This window comes from Chelonoidis abingdonii, chromosome 1 (genome assembly GCF_003597395.2).
Source record: "Chelonoidis abingdonii isolate Lonesome George chromosome 1, CheloAbing_2.0, whole genome shotgun sequence".
NCBI lineage: Eukaryota > Metazoa > Chordata > Testudines > Testudinidae > Chelonoidis > Chelonoidis abingdonii.
Window position 1 is genome coordinate 205,177,328 of NC_133769.1, and position 20,377 is coordinate 205,197,704.

A 20,377-nucleotide genomic window follows, 5' to 3' on the forward strand; every position below is an offset into this window, starting at 1 on the left:
AAATCAGTTTTCTATAAAAATTAATGACCTGAAGAAACTTCCTTTTCTGTATTGCAAAGGCAACATTTGCATACACTCTTTATTTGATTAGAGGTGCTGGCCACTTAGGTCTTTTCTTGCTGGTCAGTAGTCTGGTAGCTTGGTTACATGACCATCTCTTTAAATATGTCTAAGCTATCTGTGATTCATCTATCTGGGGATTTTTTGCAGTGCATATACAGTCTATAGTCTTAAGTATTGCCTATATGACTTACCAGCACTGAAAACATCATTTTATTTTCCTTAGAGAATGTGGTTCTTCACGGTCTGATTTATTCACTTCTGAAGAATCAAAAGAAATGGACAAAGAAAGGAGGAAAATGCAAGCAGACTCTAAAGACCACAGCTGTCATCAAAAACACCATATCAAGGTAACTTTTAATCTTTACATTGTACTGTTACTGATTAGAAATTATTGTCAATAGCATGTGCTTTATAAAAATTGTGGACTTTCTTGATAGACACAGTTTGTATTACTGAGTCTTTAGAAACTGTCTCAGAAGCTTTGATAAACTAGAGCTGACAAAACTTGGCTCACTACTAACTGTCCCAGCTTTTGAGTATTAGTGGTTCCCAAACTTTAAAAGTCTGTGAACCCCTTTCACTAGCACGTCAAGTCTTGCAAACCCCCTCTTAAAAATGAATATTTCCAGGGATTTTCTCCTTTACCTGAGTATAAATTATAAAAGCAGTGATATTGGAAATATAAAATTTGTTTTATGACATGCTTATTACACACTATTTATTATTAATTATTATTTATCATTACAGTATTTTTATTACATTATGAAACCGGCAACATTCTTCCAAGATCTCACTTTCATAGTTTGTATCACTTTGAATAAGCCTGTTATAAAACAAGGCTCGTATGTTTCATCAAGGAGTATCTAAACTTGTTCTTCGTAATAATTTTAAAAACAACACTAGCTGCCTATTTAATTTAAAAAACAGCAAAAAATATTCATCTCCCTTTCTGTTTCTTGTAAGGAGTCTTGAAGTTTAAATCTCCTCAGGGTGATAGATATGCTTGCTTTGATCTGCTTAGCTCTTGGAAGTCCAGGGGCTGCGGGCTGCTGGCCCCGTGCTGCCCGGGGTCCCTAGGGATAGCTCTGTCTGCCATTAGGGAGTTTTTTCCCGAGAACCCCCTGTAACATTCACGAACCCCAGTTTGGGAACCACAGCCATATGCCCTCCTGAAGGGCTAGCACCTTTATTCAGCTCATCTGTCCTGCTGCATCATGAAGCTGAGTTCAGTGCAGATTTCTCCCTGATGCAAAATATGTATAGCCTTTCCCTTCTTTCCTGATTTGAAGGAATGGTTGGAAATTGAGTGGATGGGGGTGGAGTTTGGTGCTGGGGAAGAGAAGAGACTCCCAACTGGAGTAGAGAGGGATTGTTTGGGGCTCATTGGAAGAAAGAATCCAAACTGACACTGCCTCAGTGGCCAGAAAGCCATCCCTACTTGCCTCCTGGCACAATCCAACCTTTAGCCCCAGGAGTTTGTCCAGTCATTATGTACTGCCACAAACAGTGGGGTGCTTAGTGAACAAAAATGCAGTATTTCCAACCTCAGGCATTCAAAAAAGTAGTTTTAATTTGTTGTCCTGTTTCTGAGTTTTCAGTGTGCATTCGAGTTACATTTTTAAACTCTTTTCCACAACCATAAAAGCTATGGGTAAACATCCTGGTCCAGTTGAAATCAGTGAGTATCTTAGCAGGATTTCACACCAGATACTTTTTAATATGAAACCTGAGGTTCTCATGCTTTAATGTGATTCCAGGAGCTGGAGGGCTCAGTAAAACACCAAATACCGAGACAGATTTGCAGTGAAGTTCAGGTGGGAAATTCCAGTTCACATCACTGGAAACAACACTGTTTGTACCTGAGCAGCAAGACCAGATATTAGATAAATTTTAGAGAATAGATATGAAAGACTGAAAAGAATTTATAACAGGACACCTAATATTAACTTCAGATGTAAACCACTGGCAAGTGCGTTGTAAATTCCCTAGAAAGCAATACCTTAGTAACATATAGAAATAAGTAATGATGGTTGCAGAGTAAATCGTTGTTAAGAATTTAGGCCCGGTATACTTCAGTGGGAAAAAACATGGCAGTGTAGTTGTTCCAGTACAAACCTCTAATAGATGGGAATTGTAAAGGTTCAGTTTATCCTGTCTTGCAACAGGGGTACTCTTGGCTGGTACAATCACGCTAGTGTAATATGAAGTGTGTTTAAACTGTTGGAAATACACCACTGGCTACAAGGCCTGGGATAAACAAGGCCTTATTTGCTCAGCTCTCGCTAGGACCGGGATAAAGCTGTATGCTCAAACTTAATGAAACTGAACAAAAAGCTGTTACTCTCTGAAGGCATTCTTTCCTTTTAAATTCAACTTTTCTGCCTCCCTTTAACATTATCAGTTACTGGAAATTAGCAGGTTAATTATGTTGCATACTAATGGAGACATGATGATTCATAATGTGGATCTAACAGCAGTGTAAAAATACATTGGCCTACTATGTAAATGTGGAAGAAATTCTGCCTAGCAACGTGAAAACAAGGATCTGGCTAGAAACAAGGCTGAGTCATTTACTGAGAAGTGAAACCGTATCAGAAGAGTAAAGAGTAGCAAAATAGAAAGTAAGATTGAGCAATGAATTGATTGGAATGCTCTTTTTGAAAAGAGGAAGTATGATGCATAGGATAAAAGGAGGACTTGAAAGCTTCAGTTCTTATGTATTTGTGGGTACACTGCCTCTTGTGAAAACGTGCCACCTGTTGTTGAGCTAGGAACATCTTTGTAAAATAGGTCAGTATACATTGTCTCCTTTAAACCGATAAATACTTTCTGTACTACTGAATTAAAAAGGAGTAATATTCTAATGTAGTTTAGATAGTAAAATTAATATAAATTTGAAATTGAATTTCAGTAATAAATTATAGAAGGGAAACAAGTGCCTTTTGAAACTCGATGTGCAAGAAAATGGTGTGAATTTAAAGAACTAGTGTAAAAGAGGAGTTTTTGTTGCTTGATATGGGAGAGAGACACTATCTTATGTCAGATAATCAGTGTTGCAATAAACTCTGACTGTGACAAACTTTTAAATATTCTTTAAGCTACTGCTCAAAGACTTGGTATGTCTTAGGAAATTGTATAGTTGTATCCATGGAAAATGTAGATGGATAATATTTTAAACTGTCCTCTAATTGTTTTATTTAAACTACAGCTAACTATATGCAAGTGCAAATATTTGGCCTTATCATGCATAGATAATATTTTGGGGGGGGGGGTTGTAGTGAGCATCTTGTATGTGTGTGTGGGGCACTGGGGTGGCAACATTTCAGTTGCTTTAAGAACTATAATTGATTATCTGAGTTGTGTATACAGAAGTTCAGTTATAATACTGGATTAATGTAAATTTAAAATTAAACTGCTAATATTTTTAAAGAAAAAATGGGAGAGAAATTAGTGGACATTAGGGGGGGGAACACTTGTCAATGCACTATATGTGCTAAGAGATTCAAATTACTGTACATTGAAAGAGCATTTTCAAACTTGGCCATTCTCATTTGAGGACAATGTACAAGTCAAGCCTAATTTGAACTTTAAATTCAGGTGACTAATTTCTAAAAAAATATAAGAAGCATATTAAAATTTTCATAGGGCATGGTATTTTTTCTTATGTAGTAAAATTCCATTTGAGCTGCTAATTTTTTTTCTTTGAAGAGAAGTTAAATTTGACTAAAGACAAATATTGGAAAAGAAAAGAGTTGTGAGGGGGAGAAGTCTGGCTGAGTTCAGAATCATGAGGAATACAGTCTTCACTCTGTTCCATAATAAGAGAACAAAGGGGTCACTCGTTAATATTAAATAAGCATAGAACAGTACCACATGTATTCCTGCAAACACTGTTGTTTGAAAAATAGCCCTCCTGGTTTAGGTGTGAAAGAATATAAAGTACAGCATGACTCTCTGTTTGAAGCAGAAAAGTCTTCAACTCGTATAATGTAAAGAATATCAGGGAAGGGAAAAAAGCACGAGTGTAGAAGGTGAACAACACACATTTATTTGCTTCCTGGATAGGCTTTTTGAAGAAAACCTACTGTTCCCCTTAGAAGATAAGGGGTCAATATTTGTTTAATGTGCAGAGTTGGAAATTTCTCCGTAGAATAAGGTGCATTGTAGAATCCAGTCAAAGTTCTTAAACACTGTGGTTACTGAGCAATAGTATAACTGAAGAAATTGAACGGATAATCTAGGCTCTCCCTTTGTTCCCTTTGTCTCATCTACTCTCCACAAATTCAACCCCTAGTCCCTCTTTCCCCTCGTCCTCACCTTCCCCACTATGAGAGTTGACCTGAGGGTTGTCATACTGAAAACCTTAGATGTCTGGGGTTGCTGCCAGAGCAATGCATCTAGGAGCTGGGATGCTCAACCTCTTGGTGGTCAGTTTCCCCATTTGCCTTCCCTCTCTTAAATATCACAGAAGCCTTGGAGTGAGCAGAAGAATGTGGGGGAGCTGATACATTAGAGACTGAGGAGCACAGCCGTGCTGTTCTGACAGCTGCACTAGTCTAAACTTTCAGTGAGGAGATTAAGGGTATGAAAGGGGGAGCAGAACGACCCCTTGTGGACAATTTAACTTTGATTGGTCTCTACATCTTAACAGTATCTTCAGTTTTCATTTAAAAAAAAAAACAACAGGGAAATTTAAACATTAGCATTTTATTAACATTTTACTATTTTCTTTGTGTGCTTTTAAGTTTGGGTGTTTACTTTTAGCAATCTAATCATTTTTAACAGCCCTTCCCCAAGCAAATTAACACTTACCAGCCAAGGTAATACCTACACAACCTTACCTCTGACATGCCACATGCGTACAATATCACTCTAAATTATTGTGCTTCCCCATTCCTAGCAAACAGTGAACAATTATACTACAAACAGAACACCCCCTACTAATAGCAACAAAATGTAGTAAACATTCATTATTACAACAACAACAAACATCTTAAAAATGACTAAGGTTCCAAAGGCAAATGGCTCCCAAAAGAAAATCTCATAAACTAGGAAAGAGAATCGTTCCACACAATCATTGCCATCTCTCATGAAGCAGAGTTATGATTGTCTGGATGTCACTTGGAGACTTCGATAATTTTTTATTTGCTTACAGTAGGGATAGTGTGGGGTTTCAGAGAGGATGTATATGTATGAGAAGGTGATGTGTATAGGTGTATGGCTTTATCTTTGCTTTTCTTGTTTTCGTTGTTTTGATTTGGGGAGTGTTTGTCCATAGCAAGCAAAAATGCTTTTATAAAGTTTTTTATATTTTTGAATTCTTGTCAATATTAATATGCAATCATGACCTCTATGCCTGTGGCACTGCGAAAAGTCTTGAATTTTAGAGACAGCTTTGAAGATCTGAGCTACCAAAAGTAGGGTGGTGTGAAACCTGCCAAATTGGTGATAAATTAGAATCTGACTAAATATCTTCTTCCCGATACATTGTGATTGGATGTAGCTCATGTGGACATTTAGCTGAAATACAGTACTAGTAAAGCAAACTATGTAAGGTAGAAGCTTGTGTTGTGCTATTCTTTTAGATTGCCCATAAGTATTCTGCGTGTTTCATTGACAGAGGCAAGTCCCAGCTGGTAACTTAAAGAGACTGCAGTCTAAATTTTAGATGTGACACAGCAAGTGGGAATGACAAATGGTAGGGAGAGATGAGAAAGAGGACAAAGGTTACAGTAGGGCAGTAATGCAACTGCTGCTTATGCAATGGCCACACAATGGTCTGCCCATCTAGCTTTTTAATTAAAAAAAACAAACAAAATTGGTGGTATTTTTTTCACTTATTGTTGTAATGGAAGAAATAGTATTTAGATGAAGTGACCAAGAAAGTTGTGGGAGAAACAGATGAACAGGGCTTTGAGGCTGGCTCACTGGTAGAGTGGAAGGGGTGGATGGAGGTTATGATATTGAAACAAATATTTAGGTCCTGACCCTGCAAACGCTTCCGTGTGGATTGACTGCATAGATATGTGAGGCCCCATGGACATTAGTGGGTTTGTTCCCACATAGAACAGCTTGTAGGACTGATGCCTTAATTAGCTATCTATACTCCTAATGCAGGGGTGGCCAACATGTGACTCCAGAGCCGCATGTAGCTCTTCAGAAGTTAATACGCGGCTTCTTCCATAGGCACTGACTCTGGGGCTGGAGCTATAGGCACCAACTTTCCAATGCTCACTGTTCAACCCCTGTCTCTGCCACAGGTCCTGTCCCCACTTCTCCCCTTTCCATAAAGCCCTGCCCCTTCCTGTCCCCTTCCCCGAGCCTGCCACACCCTCACTCTTCTCCTTATTCCCCTGAGCCTCCTGCATCCTGCGTGAGGCACAGGGAGGGAGGGGAGGTGCTGATCCGTTGGATGGATGGCAGGCGGGGCAGGGGAGCTGATGGAGGGCTGCTGACACAATACTGTGGCTCTTTGGCAATGTAGATTGGCAAATTCTGGCTCATTCTCAGGTGCAGATTGGCCACCCCTGCTCTAATATATTTATAGTGAACGAGAACATAAGTGAGTTACTGTTACTCAGCGAAGTTGATCTCCTAATTTTACTTTTTTTTTTTTAATAAATTTGTCCCTATTTTAGTGCTTTTAACTGTTGATACCATAACCTATTTTTAATATTTTATTTCTTCAGATAATACTTAGTTATCTGTAGCGTAAACATCATTCTAATATGTCATTGGAACTTAATATTTATCTAACATATGTTTTCTGTGAAAAATCTAGTTTGTTTATTTGTTGTTAGGTGTCTACTGATGCTATAAGTGCAAAAAATAAAGACTGGTCTTCAGTGCTTCCATCAGGTGAGTTAATTTTTAATTGCCTGAGTTAGCTCTAAAAGTAACAGAAATTTAATTAGGGTGTTTTTTTCTTCTCTCCTCCCGCCCCCTTTAAGTAACTGTGCCACTCAAACAGACTTCAAAATACTGTATACCTAAATCTCAGTAAACTGTCATTTGTCTTATATTTTCTCCCATTAATTGTCATACTGCTTTTCTTATCCAGCTGTCCCCTTCCTGTTTTATTCATCCATTGTTAATTAAATCTTACTCATCAGTATGCATTTGGAATTGAAAGTGGAACTAAACAGACCAACGTAAATGAGTCAGGTCTTTAGACTATCCCTTTGGACAGGAAATGGATCACTTGGTGATTACCTATTCTGGTCATTTCTTCTGAAACAGTGGTTCTCAGTCTTTCCAGACTACTGTACCTCTTTCAGAAGTCTGATTTGTCTTGTGTGCTCCCAAGTTTCACCTCACTTAAAAACTACACCTCTACCTCGGTATAACGCTGTCCTCGTGAGGCAAAAAATCTTACTGCATCAAACCACGTTATATCAAACTTGCTTTAATCCACCGGAGTGTGCAGTCCCTTTCTCCCCCCCGAGCACTGCTTTACCACATTATATCCGAATTTGTATTATATTGGGTCGCGTTATATTGGGCTAGAAGTGTACTTGCTTACAAAATCAGTCATAAGAATACAAAAGTGTCACAGCACACAATTACCGAAAAATTGCTTACTTTCTCATTTTTACCATATAATTATAAAATACATCAATTGGAATATAAATACTGTACTCACATTTCAGTGTAGTATATAGAGCAATATAAACAGTCATTGTCTGTATGAAATTTTACTGTACTGACTTCCGTAGTGCTTTTTCTGTAGCCTGTTGTAAAACTAGGAAATATCTGGATGAGTTGACGTACCCTCTGGAAGACCTCTGCATACCCCTGCGGGTACGTTTACCCTGGTTGAGAACCACTGCTCTAAAAAACCTGGCATTGACCTCTGCTGGAAAACAGGATATTGGGCTAGATGGGCCTTTGGTCCAACCCAGTACAGCTGTTGTTATGCTTGGTCCAAGATTAGAATGCACGATTTTTCTTAGTGTGCATGTATAACTTTAAGATACATAATGATTTCAAGATACATAGTTTACTAATCAATACCAAAATCAAAGCCCAACATAATTAAAAAAAAAAAAATTGTAATTGGGGAGAAAAAGCACTTTAAGTTGTAGCGGTTTCCATGTCCCTCCCCCTCTACCCCCTAAACCCTTAGTTTTTTTTGAGTTTAGACAATATAAAAAGGTATGATGCAATTCAGTGTTTTATATTTACTTACCACATAAACAGTGAGGCATAGCTCAACTAAACTCTTTTTTTTTTCCTGTATGTTGGAATGAGGCAGGTTACTAAATGAAGAGTAATGTCAGAATAAAGACACTGCATATAGGTGGAGGAAAAAGTAGAGAAATTGAGGAATAGAGGATGTTCACGTAACTGTCAGTAGCTGGCTGTTTTGAGGTCCAGAAATGTTTCATCTTATAATTATTTTGGGGAAATCTGGCTTCCATTTGGATTAAATTAGAAGCTAAACAATCAAGGGATTCAGTGTGCAGAGAGCACATAGCTCTCTAGTACTGACCCCATACACACTAGCAGTCACTATCCATTCCTTATAGATTCCATAAGTTTTTGAATAAGAACTTGAATTTCTTGCACAAACAACAAAAAAAAAATTCTTTCTAGAGGATCATCCCCATCGCAGGGGTATGTCGGGGTGGGGCTTCTGTTTCTGGGCCAAAGATGGAGATTTTAAGAGTTATGTAATTGACCTCTTCAAAAAGAGTCTGCTTTTCCTAAATGTAGTTAACGATGTTGATATTGCCTGGTAACAGTTGTAAGTGGTTGAGGAGGCATGAGAGTTGCTCTTTGCAATCAGAGCTTGTTCTTGTTTAAAACTGTTATATAGAATTGCAAACATTCCTGGTTGCTGAGTGAAGTGTGTGTTTACAAAATGAGGGCTTGTTCCTGCAAGGCACTGAGCCCTCTAACCTGACCAAGCAAAAGTTGAATACATGCTGCTTCTTTAAGTAGTGTCTCTATGTGTGCTCCGTTATAGGCGTGCGCAGTTCCTCACCCGCTACGAGGCTAGCCACCATGCACGGGCATTTCCCTCTCAGTTCCTTCTCAACCAATCCGTTCACGGATCATTAACGCTCCGTGGGTTTGCAAATTTAGCTTCACTTGAAGCTTTTTTTTCTTTAAGTACTTTTGGTTTTTCAGTTGCCCTGCCAAAAAAAAAAAAAAAGACAAGGAAAAAGAGAAGAAAAAGAAAAGAAGAAAGAGTTTGCTTCCCATGAATCCTGGGACCTCCTGGACAAGGTTACGCCTGGCTCTCCAGGCTTCAAGAAGAGTCTGACCTGATGGAGTCCATCCCGGAAACAGAGGGACAGTTGAAGTGCATTCGCTGCTTGGGTGAACAGCACGAACCACAAAGGTGTGGTTTATGCCAGCAGCTAAAACCCAAGTCCAAGAAGGACTGAGAATTAAAGCTTAAATTCCTGCTCATGGAGTCGGCCCTTCAACTGACTGCAACCTTTTATGTCAAAGGCAGGTGATTCCAAGGAGAAAAGCCATTCACTCAAGACCTTTAAGAAAAGGTCTGAGTTCCCGCAGAGAACCCAGATTGAGCTGGAAATGTTCCCCAGCTCCATCCATATCATTTGTACTATCAGCACTAAAGCTGAATAGACCAGCTACTCAGGGCTCAGAAGGTACTGAGCTGACAGAGCAAATCGGTCAGCCCAAAGACCCAACAGGCATCTGCAAGGAAGCTCCATTATCGAGAGGGTGTGAAAACCATAAAAAATCCACCCTGCGGCAGGCCACATCATCATGTCAACGGCACCAACACTGGTGCACGTGGCATGGGTGGACCATTTGGTCAGGCCCACATTGCTGTCTCGGTCAGTACAAGCCAATCAGCAGCGACAGCTACTGGCACCAATGCTCTTTTCACCGACAGAATTCTGGTGCGCATCTGGCTTCTCCATATCTGATGTACTGGATTTACCTATACTCAGCACCATAGCCCTGGTCCCGAGCTCCCCCAGGGCATTGGAATTGATGGCCTCTCTGTGCTGTGCACCGCCCTTCTACTCAGAGGGATCGAAGAGTGAGCAGAGGACCTGGTTTCCCAACGCTCCTCATACCCGCCATGTGGGTCTCAACTCCAGCATGTGCAACAGGTATACCGCCTGCTAGCCCCTCAGTCTCCATGGTATGGGCATCCTTGGTATCAGCTGCCAGCCAGCTACGCCCAGTGGCCATACTGGGACCAGCCCAGAGACAGAAAACCTCTAGGGCTCCCAGTGTGATACCCTCCTTCACCAGTAGCATCAAGGACCACAGAACCTCCCATACAACTGGTGGAGGAAGTCGAGCTTTCAGGCAGAAGGAGAGGGCACTCTTCAACCCTGTATATTGTTCTCCTTGCCTGATGAGGCAGTGATGCCTCCTCCACTATCCAAGGTAGATGACTTCAAGTCATTTCAGGATTGGTCCAGGGGGTTGCAGAAGCCCTACAAATTCAACTACATGAGGTGACTGAACACTACCACAAACAGGTAGATATTCTACATACTTCCACCTCTGCCAGAGTGCTCTCCCTGTGAATGAGGTGCTTCCATACCCTGCCAGAATCGTATGGCGGACCCCAGCTTCCGCCCTGCCAGTGTGTAAGTGGGTGGGCAAAAAGTACTATACTGGCAAAGGGCACAGAGTTCCTGTTTTCTTACCTGCCTCCGAACTCTATTATAGTGGACTCAGTTAATTCTAGGGGCCGTCAATACCAATCTAGGTCCACTCCATCTGAGCAGGATGGAAAATACTTATCCATGTTCAGCAGGAAAGTGTACTCATCTGCCTCTCTGCAGTTTCGGGTGGCTAACTACCAGGCTTTATTGGCCAAGTACACCTCTACCTCAATATAACACTGTCCTTGAAGCCGGAAAAGGTAGAAAGGGACAAGTCTGGACAAGTTTGGGAGTAGTGAAGAGATGTGATGTAGTAGGATTATAGGGAAGAGATGTTAGCTGGCATAGAATTGTGAAGTACTGCAAGGACTTAATGCAGAAAGATCTTATAAGGCAGTAAAGAGATCTATGAAGGGGCAAAATCATGGTCAGGAGGAAAATATTGACAGCTGTATTTGGATAGTCTGGAGGGGCAAAATCTGAGTATTAAGAAGGCTAAGGAGGTTTTTGTAATAGCTGAGGCAAGAGAGGCCCAAGGCATGAACCTGGGTGCTGTTGAGAGAAAAAGTTAACCCATTTTAGAGATGTTGCAGAAGAAATAATGGGGTCTAGTGAAGGATTGAGTGTTTGGGGGAAAGAGAACACACTAAGGCTAAGCAGATAACAGGGCCGTGAATTGCGGTTCCTTAATATGAATTTCTTAGAAAACGTGCCTAGCTTTTCATTCTGTGCTCTTTAGAGTTTTTAGGGGTTTTGTTTTGTTTTGTTTTTTCCTTGTAAGTGTCTGTAGTACAAGATATTCTTTGTGTTAATACTGATTTTGGAGAAAGTATTTAGCTTGGCCTTGATTTGGCAGGAGGAGTTATGCTGTGCATGTCTAGTTACAGATTTTAGGTGGGTAGAGGGACTGAGTATTCTTTTCCGGGTTCTTTGTTCAGTGAAGAGCAGTGGCTTGTGGGAGATTTTATATAGGACCCTTGTGCCTCCATTTCTTTTTAATTTGCATTTGGCTTCTTTTCTTTTCAGTGGTGTTTACATGTATTTTTTTGAATGTGTTTGTCTTTCTGTAGTTTATTTTTGTTCATTCCTAATGACACTCCCTGTCAGAGTTAGTGTTACTTCTGGTAAAGCTTTAAAGTGTTTCAGAGGTAAGTGCTTTTTCAATTACATTTGAATATGTTCCCCTATGGATATGTTAAATAAACTTCAGCAGAGGCTTTTTTGTAGTTTTGTATTTTAAAAACAAATTGAGATAATAAGTAAGTATTAATACTCTCAGTTAGGCAGTGGTTGATCTGGATGATCAGTGGAAGGAGAGGCTTATATTACACAACGGAGCAAGTTGTTTTCCTTTTAATTGGTGTCTTTTATATTTTAAATATGAAATGCATTGAAGATAAAATATAATCATACCAATTGCAATGTTTTTTTTCCTTTTTTGGACTTAAGTTTGTGTTGCACTTAATATTGTGGTGTTCTTTTCTATATATGCTTTTTAAACATTAGAAGAAGATGGGTCATTACAAACTAATTAGGCAATTAGCAGGACAAAGGTACAAAAACTGTTTTAATGGGGTTTTGGTTATGTTTTTTTAATGTTTGCATGCAATATCAGTTTCTTAAAAGAAAACTCCAGTGTAATAATGAAAAGAGAATTTAATCTGTACATTAAAATGCTAAAACCAGGATATACGTAAAACACTGTGTTTCAGACAGGCTCTCAGTTGCTGGTTTCCCAAAGGCTACAAGTATGAGGAAACTCTTGTGCATTATTATTTGTAAATGTCACACTCAGTAAATATTTGAACCTGCACTGTGCAGAGCTCCCACAGATATCTTAACTTTAGGCTCCTATTTTTTAAAAGGTTTTGGTTTGTTTATTCTAAAGTTCATAATTATTTTATTAATATATTGAAAGCCTAAGTAACTTTTCATTGTTAACACTGAGTAATTTTTGTTTTGAAGTGACAAAGATTTTATGCCAATAAGAAGTTGTTAATAAAAATATTAGTCCCTGATGTTGCAAACACTTATGCATTTGTTTAACTTTTAAGTACATATATAGTCCCATGGGACTATTCATGTGAATACAGTGGTGTACTGATTTGAGTATTTGTAGAATCCTGGTCTTAATTTTCATATGTGTTTTTTTTACCTATAGCACTTATATTAAATTCATATAAAAGATGCCACTAATGTATAATATATTCATTATACATTTTCATCTAAAGTTGCAGGAGCACATATTTTCAAATTAATTTTACAGCATCTCAGCCTAATTTAAATCAGTGATTTAAAAAAATCCTCCTGGCGTACTTCAGCGAGTCAGAATAAAGTCTATCTTCGCATTTGCTAAGCCTTTTATGCAGTTGTGATCAATCATCCTTTTTTTTTTTTTTTTGTTTAAGGAGGAAACCCTGATTTTCATAACTTAGCATGTGATGAAGAACCCTGGCAAAATCCAGCACTCACCAAATCTATAACTAAACATTGTCAACTATTAACTGTCTATTTAGGAGTCCCAAAACATCATTTTGCTTACACAGATAATCGGAACTACTGATCATGGACTGGTGAAAGGTTTAGCAGCAAAATAATTGACTATCTCATAAAGTTCTCATTTAAAATCTACTAAAAATTCAAAACAAAAATAAAAATGTTAAAAATTGAATTTTGACTTAATTATAAACACACATTCAAACATCCAATCTTACATTTCATTTCCTTCCATCTCCAGGCAAGTAAGTGAGCAAAAATACTTTCCCAGTCCGCGATTTCACTTGTTATTTTCAGCAGACCAGAATAGAAATCAAAATATTTCTAAATGTTTTTCTTCATTTTGTTGCATTTTCATTATGTTGTGCTTTTACCTATAGCATTTGTACTAAATTAATATAAAAATACCGCTAATATATTCATTACACATTTTACAATTATTTTAAAATTATAGCTTTAAATTACCACAGAAACCAACCCATTGAGTAATCATCACAATATTAAGATATGTGAAGTACTAGAATTAATTATTGGAGTTTGACTTCAGTCACTTACCTGCACTGGAGACAGTGATATCACCTCACAGATTACTGGGTTTCTAAGACATGGGCTCAATGATGATATGTTCAACAATACGTTTTCTGTGGCTATTGCTCTTCTGAATCTTTCAAGCATTTGCGCATTATACAGCCCCAGAGCTTAATATTGGTCTAAGTCAAAGATCTGCAGTCCTAAAGCCAAAAAAAATAGATCTCTTTTACAGTTGCCTGATATGATGTACTAGAGAGGAAGAAACTTTGTCATGAATTTTCCTCACCCGTAGAACATTACAGCACATTACAGCACCTACGGCATAGATAGAGAAAATGATTTATTTAGATTGAGTATACTAGAGTGTTTATTCTCTCAATTTCTTTTCCCTCTCAGTGTAAAGCCAGTCATTTGAACTGTATGAGTCTGTTCAGCAAGGTATTCTTTAAGTATTGTGGCTAAATACAGCAAATTGAAATTATAATATGTTACAATAAGGCGCATATTGATATTTTAATCCTTCAAAAAATTAGACAATGTCAACTGGAATTTTTCAAAATGAAATAATTTTTAGCTTGTTGCTGATATAACCTCTTTATAATATGTGTTTGTTTTTAAAAAAAAGTTTCTTAAAACAATTGTATGGGTTTTTCTTAATTATAAGGGTCTTCTAGCAAGGGAGAAATTGTACACAAAGTGATGTTAAATTTCCAAAGTAAACAAATTGGATAAAGAAAGAAGTGATATTTTTATGAATTTCTTTCAGTTACATTATTCTGAGATATTTGTAACTGTTGGAGGTACAAAATTTGCAGACAAATGTGATTTTCGAGTTGGTGTCCTTTTAAGTGAATGTTTTCTTCAATTGGTTCAAAATGATATTTTTATATCACAGGAGAGAATCACCAAAATAAAGGAAAACTAAAGAACAAAACCAGTGATTCTGAAAAGACGAGGTAAGAAGTAGATATTTTATCACTTTAGTAACTTTACATGGTGAAAATCTTTGGAAGACCATTAATGAAACTTTCACTGTTCCTATTTTTATATATTCTTGAAAGGACAAATTTTCACATGAGGAAGGCATTCACATACATTGGATAAAAACTCTCATTGACATGTTGGAGACTTCAACATTGTGTGCACTCCTTGCTAATAAATAAGCTGTTCATATTTTTTTTTTTTAAAAGTGGTTGACCAGTAATGGTGGTTCGCACCTTTTTTTGATTCTGTGCTCAAGTCTATAATATTGAATTTGACATCACAGTTGTTTCAGTAGCGTAGATGGTTGTCATAAGCACAAGTTTATGATTTCCTTGAAGGTCCAAGAAGAAGAATAAACTAAGCTGTAGAAGGAAGAGCCATGATTAAAAATTAGATCTTCAATGACAAAAGGAACCCAGAAAAACAGGACCATATAAATATTATGTAAATGTTCTCACTGCTAGATTTGCTCAACTTTTCTCCTTCAACGGTTTTTCTGTAGTAGTCTTATAATAAGTATCTAAAATCATGTCCTAACAGTTATTTATTAACATTTGTATGTAAGTGAATGCTCTAAATGAGTTTGCTACTTCATAAGTAGGGTTGCCAACGTTCTAACTGCACAAAATTAAACACTGTTGCCCCGCCCCCTTCCCTGAGGCTCTGCCATGAGGCCCTGCCCTCCACTCACTCCATCCTTCCTTCCTCTGTTGCTTACTCTCCCCCACCTTCACTCACTCATTTTCACCGGGTTGGAGCAGGGGGTTGGGGTGAGGGTTCCGGCTAGCGGTGTAGGCTCCAGGCTGGGGCCAGAAATGAAGGGTTCAGGGTGTGGGAGGGGGCTGTAGGCTGGGCAGGGGATTGGGGTGCAGAGGAGTGAGGGCTCTGGGCTGGGGGATGTGGGCTTCGGGGTGGAGTCAGAAATGAGGGGTTTAGAATGCTGGAGGGGGCTCTGAGTTGGGACAGGGGGTTGGGATACCGGTCCTGGGAGGGAGTTTGAGTGTGGGAGGGAGTTCAGGGCTGGAACAGGGGCTTGGAGTGTAGGAGGGGATGCAGGGTGCAGGCTGCAAGAAGGGGCTCAGAGCTTGGGTAGGGGGTTGGGGGACAGGAAGGAGTAAGGAGTGCGGGTTCTGGGTGGTGCTTACTTTGAGCAGCTCCCCAGAAATGGTGACATGTCTCTGTGCTTCGAGGCGTAGCCAGGCGGCTCTGCGCAGTGTGCACTGTCCCCACCCTCAGGCACCACCCCCGCAGCTCCCATTGTCCAGAAGCCACGCAGAGCCAGGTAGGGATCGTGCTTTAGCCCTGCTGCGCTGTCGACTGGACTTTTAACAGCATCCAGGGTCCCTTTTCAAGTGGGTGTTGCAGTCGAAAACCGGACACCTGGCAACCCTATTCACAAGGCATAGAAGTTATTGCAAAAAACAGATTGATAAAAAAGAAAAGTAATAGCAGAATTGCTAATTATAACACATTTGTATAGGTTCAAAGGTACTGAGATGCTAGTGTTACAATCACCAGAGAAATGTCTATAAACAAATGTCAAAAAATAGTATGCATGTGGGAGAGGAGGAATACAAACAAATCCAAATCACTGTTTGTATAACCATCTTGTACCACATAGCTGTTTACTTCTGCTGAAGGGGTTTCTTGATTATAGTAAATGCATTACTGAAATTAAGATGAGCCTGTAGTTATTACCTTGAAAAATAATTATCATAAAAGTCATAAAATAATTATTAAAACTTCTAAGAATGGTACATGGGCCATAACATTTTGTTAAGTTTGTATTAAGGCTGTCAGTTTGCTGTTTTTACCTCTCCAGATAATTAGACGTGTGATCAAAGATAGGTAATCAAAGATCCTTTGATAGAGAACTTTGTCTACACACAGCAGATTTTTTTGGTTTGCTTTTCAGCTGTAACATTCTTTATCACAATAGTTATAAATTATCAGTTTCTAAGATGATAAAATGATTGGCAAGCTGCTGGTGGCTGAATTTATAATCTGTCATTCTCACAGCCAAAAACAGATTTGATATGGTGTTAGTCAGTCACCAAAGTATGAAACCCTACCTGGCCATTTTGAAGTCACTTTTCAGAGCTGAACTACGCTTGGATTAAGTTTACAGGTCCAGACAGTTGACTAAATTTCTTTAATTACTACATCTGTCATGGAGGGGCTGCACTGTTTGAAGTTTTTGTATTGTTCAGAGGCCATTTGCAATTTTATAAATAAATGCATAATTAGAAAATTCTTGTTAAGAAAATGTGTTGATGCCATTACTTAATCACAGTCTACTTTTATATCTTTGTGGCTGTTGCTGTGAAAAGTCTATGGAGCCTAGCCATAACAATGAATGTGTTTATTGTGCAGTCTAGGATACCATGGATCTCATACTAATTAATGAATTAAAATTTAGCCACACCAGCATAATGGCTAAATGGTGTGGCTAAATGATCATATCATTTTCAAGGTCCCCTCACACTTGCTCTACTGTATACAACAAACACATTGCTTCCTAGAAATCTCCAGTTTCTTAGCACACAATCTTCAGGACACTTCTTATGTGCTGGGTGCTTGCTGCCCTTGAACATGGGGCAGAGATGAATGTATAATCAAATGTCTTTAGAAGCTGGGAGGATGCTTCTCAGCATGGGTAGAGAGACGCACATTAGCTATGCTGGAGCTAGTGCACTAAAAATAGCAGAGTGGCTCAGGTGGCTAGCCCGATGCCCCGTCCTTGATTCTGCAGTCACACTGTTATTTTTATGTGTTAGCTTGAACAGAGCTTGTGCATACCTGTCTAGCTACTCTGGGAAGCACTCTCCCAGTTGCTGTGCAGGCATACCTCACATGGCTACATAAGCAAAGGAATTTCTTCACCCTCTGAAGAATGGAGTATATAAAATATATATGTACAAATTCCAATTTAAAAATTGCAGTAATGCTAATACTGTCTTTAATTGTAGAGATCATCTGAGTTTGAAGATCGATTCTAACAGCATCCAGGATAAACTCTGTAGTGCTATCCGACAGGTAAATGAAGGAAACAACTGAAAACACTAGGATCTTAGCTGAGAAAACTTTTCATGTCTCTGTTTGTTTGAATAAATCATGTTATCTTGGCAATGACATTACTTAAGTATTAAAAAATAAAATAATTACATTCAATTAACATGTTGAGGCAGCCCAGATTTAAGTACACATCTATCAGAGAAACATAAACTTCTGAATAGGGCTGTATACTTTGTGGTACAGTAGGACCAAATTAAACACCATCAGCCCCGACATTCTGCTGCAGTGTTAATTTATTGTGTTGCTAATCAAGTGCAGATTAGGACATTTTAATGAAAGTTTACAATTAAATAAGCATCAGCTGTGGAAAAATACCTCTTAGGTGAACATCTTTAAAAATATTGCATATTTTGTACATCCAATGATCCTCCAAAAATATCAAAACTCAAGAAATACAAAACTACTTTTAAGGACGTTGGCATGGTTGTCTTTGGGCCATGAGTCCTAAGAACGACATTTATGTCACCAATTTACAGAAAATTCAATACAAGAACCATAATAATAATAATTAATAACAACAACAACAACATAAATTGGCAACCAGTCACTCAAAGATCAGGAAAATAAATACAATTTCAGACTTATGACAAATTTCACCATCAGCATTCTCACCATTCTGTTCTAAGAGTAGATGAATGTTCTTATTTTTTTTTTTTGCAAATACAGCAATTTTAGTAACCATTTTGTTTTGGAATTCAGCTATGGTTTTTGCAGCTTAACTTCTAAAATCTGAATTTTGATGGATGAAAGTTAACCTAAAATTCATCAAGATAAAACTGTTGAAATTTAAAATGTTTTGTAAGGCCCCAATGTTTGGCACGGGCTGTTCTCATTCTGTGCTGAGAAGATGTTAACATGGATTTGATCAGATCATTACTTTGAAATCTCACTTCAGTGATACCAACAGGACTAGTTAGATTTGGCTTTTGTTTTCACTTCATTAAAATGTTTAATGTGTGGGTGAAACATGAATATTTAGAAAATTACTTCAAACGTTACAATCATAACTTTAATTTCTACTTTAAAGAAGCTGAAAATAAAACAATTTTATGTACTGAAAACTAATTTTAGGTATGACTTAGGAGATCATTATAGTATGTGTAATAGTGATTTTCTTTAGTATTCAGCTTGCTATAACATGTTTTTAATGTATTAATTTGGACTTATGTAAATAGGAAAAAGGGGACCTTTTGATGCACTCTAGCACCCTTAACAACTCTTAAGAATACACCAAAATAATACCCAAGCATAATTTAAAATACAGCAGTATAATTCAGTATAACACACTATCAGGAAATTGGGCAGCTTAGGTTCTTATAAATCATCCTTTTCTGTCCAATATTTTCCCACTTTTATAATTCCTTTCCAACCCCCAACCATATCTTCCATTGCCTGGAGAGACGATGAGCTTTATTCATATTTTTTTTTCTTTTAAATGATTTCATATCTTAAAAGAAAATGAGTGAAAGCTTATAAAACAGGTCTGCTTGACACAGGAGCAATGATGTATTACGATATGTATGCATATACGTACATGTACTGCCTTGTTTGTGAGTTGTAAAAATCCTGATGCAGTCTTCTTTAACAAGTAATTGATGCCTATGCATAGTAGCTACTTCATTACGTTAAATTCACCTTCGTTTTTCCTTAATTACTTGTTCGAAATACTAACACCCCTATCCTGCAACTACTTGTGCTTGGAGGACTTCTGCAGGGCAGTCCATCATGGTTCATAGCATAGTATCAGAGCCTAAGATATTAGACAACTTCATGAACTATTCATCCACGAAAGCTCATGATCCAAAACGTCTGTTAGTCTATAAGGTGCCACAGGATTCTCTGCTGCTTTTAATGACTTCTGTGTTTATCTCATTTATACAGCAACTTTAGAGGAGTAACAAGCTAATACAATACCCAAGATATTTCAGCATTAAATATAAAAGAAGACCAAAAGTGAAAATATTTAGACCAGGGAGAGAAAATATGTTTTCAAATTGCTTTATTGTTTTAGAGAAGTGGGTGAGCGTAAGATGAAAAAATATAGGAAGTTTGCTTTTAGATGGTAAAAGTGCTGAGGAGCAGGCTCTTAAACCATGGTGATGAAATCATGTGACGGGACCAAGGAGTTGAGATTTAGAGAGACTAAGGTCTTGTCTATGCTACAAAGTTTTGTTGGTAAAAGCTGCCTTTTGCTGACAAAATACAGGAGATGTACACATTACAAAGCTACTTCTGGCGGCGAAACTCTGCTGTTTTGCAGACAAAATAAAAGCACCTCAGCAAGAGGCATAAAGCTTTTTTCAGCAAAGTTAAAGCAAGGAAGGGTCAGTGTAGACACTGCTGTTTATTTTGTTAACATAACTGACTTCCACCAGTATTCCACAATGCCTGCTTGACCGCTTTGCTCACTGTTTTGATCTCTGCTGCCCTGCAGGCATGCGCCTCTTCCCTTTCAAAACTCTGGGAAGTATCTGACAGCTCAGCCTGCTGCTCAGTTTGGGGAACAAAGAGCAAATCATTAGCGTGGAATGCTCCTGTTCTGCCCTGCAATGGGACCACAGTGGCAGGCAGACTGTTGCTGCAGGGAACAGAGGGGATGATGGATGACTGCTGTGCTGTTTGAC

General features: G+C 38.4%; 1 protein-coding gene across 10 annotated transcripts in view; it reads left to right on the forward strand.

Annotated features, from left to right (window-relative positions):
• The window catches only part of TTC3 (tetratricopeptide repeat domain 3), a 163,539-nt gene that overhangs the window by 62,620 nt on the left and 80,542 nt on the right, over positions 1 to 20,377 (forward strand). For all 10 annotated transcript variants that reach the window (XM_032797194.2, XM_032797165.2, XM_032797185.2 and 7 more), the window contains 4 exons: positions 287 to 410; positions 6,864 to 6,921; positions 14,590 to 14,650; positions 17,648 to 17,714. In XM_032797194.2, the coding sequence (XP_032653085.1) occupies positions 287 to 410; positions 6,864 to 6,921; positions 14,590 to 14,650; positions 17,648 to 17,714 (310 nt within the window). The remainder of the gene's footprint in view (positions 1 to 286; positions 411 to 6,863; positions 6,922 to 14,589; positions 14,651 to 17,647; positions 17,715 to 20,377) is intronic.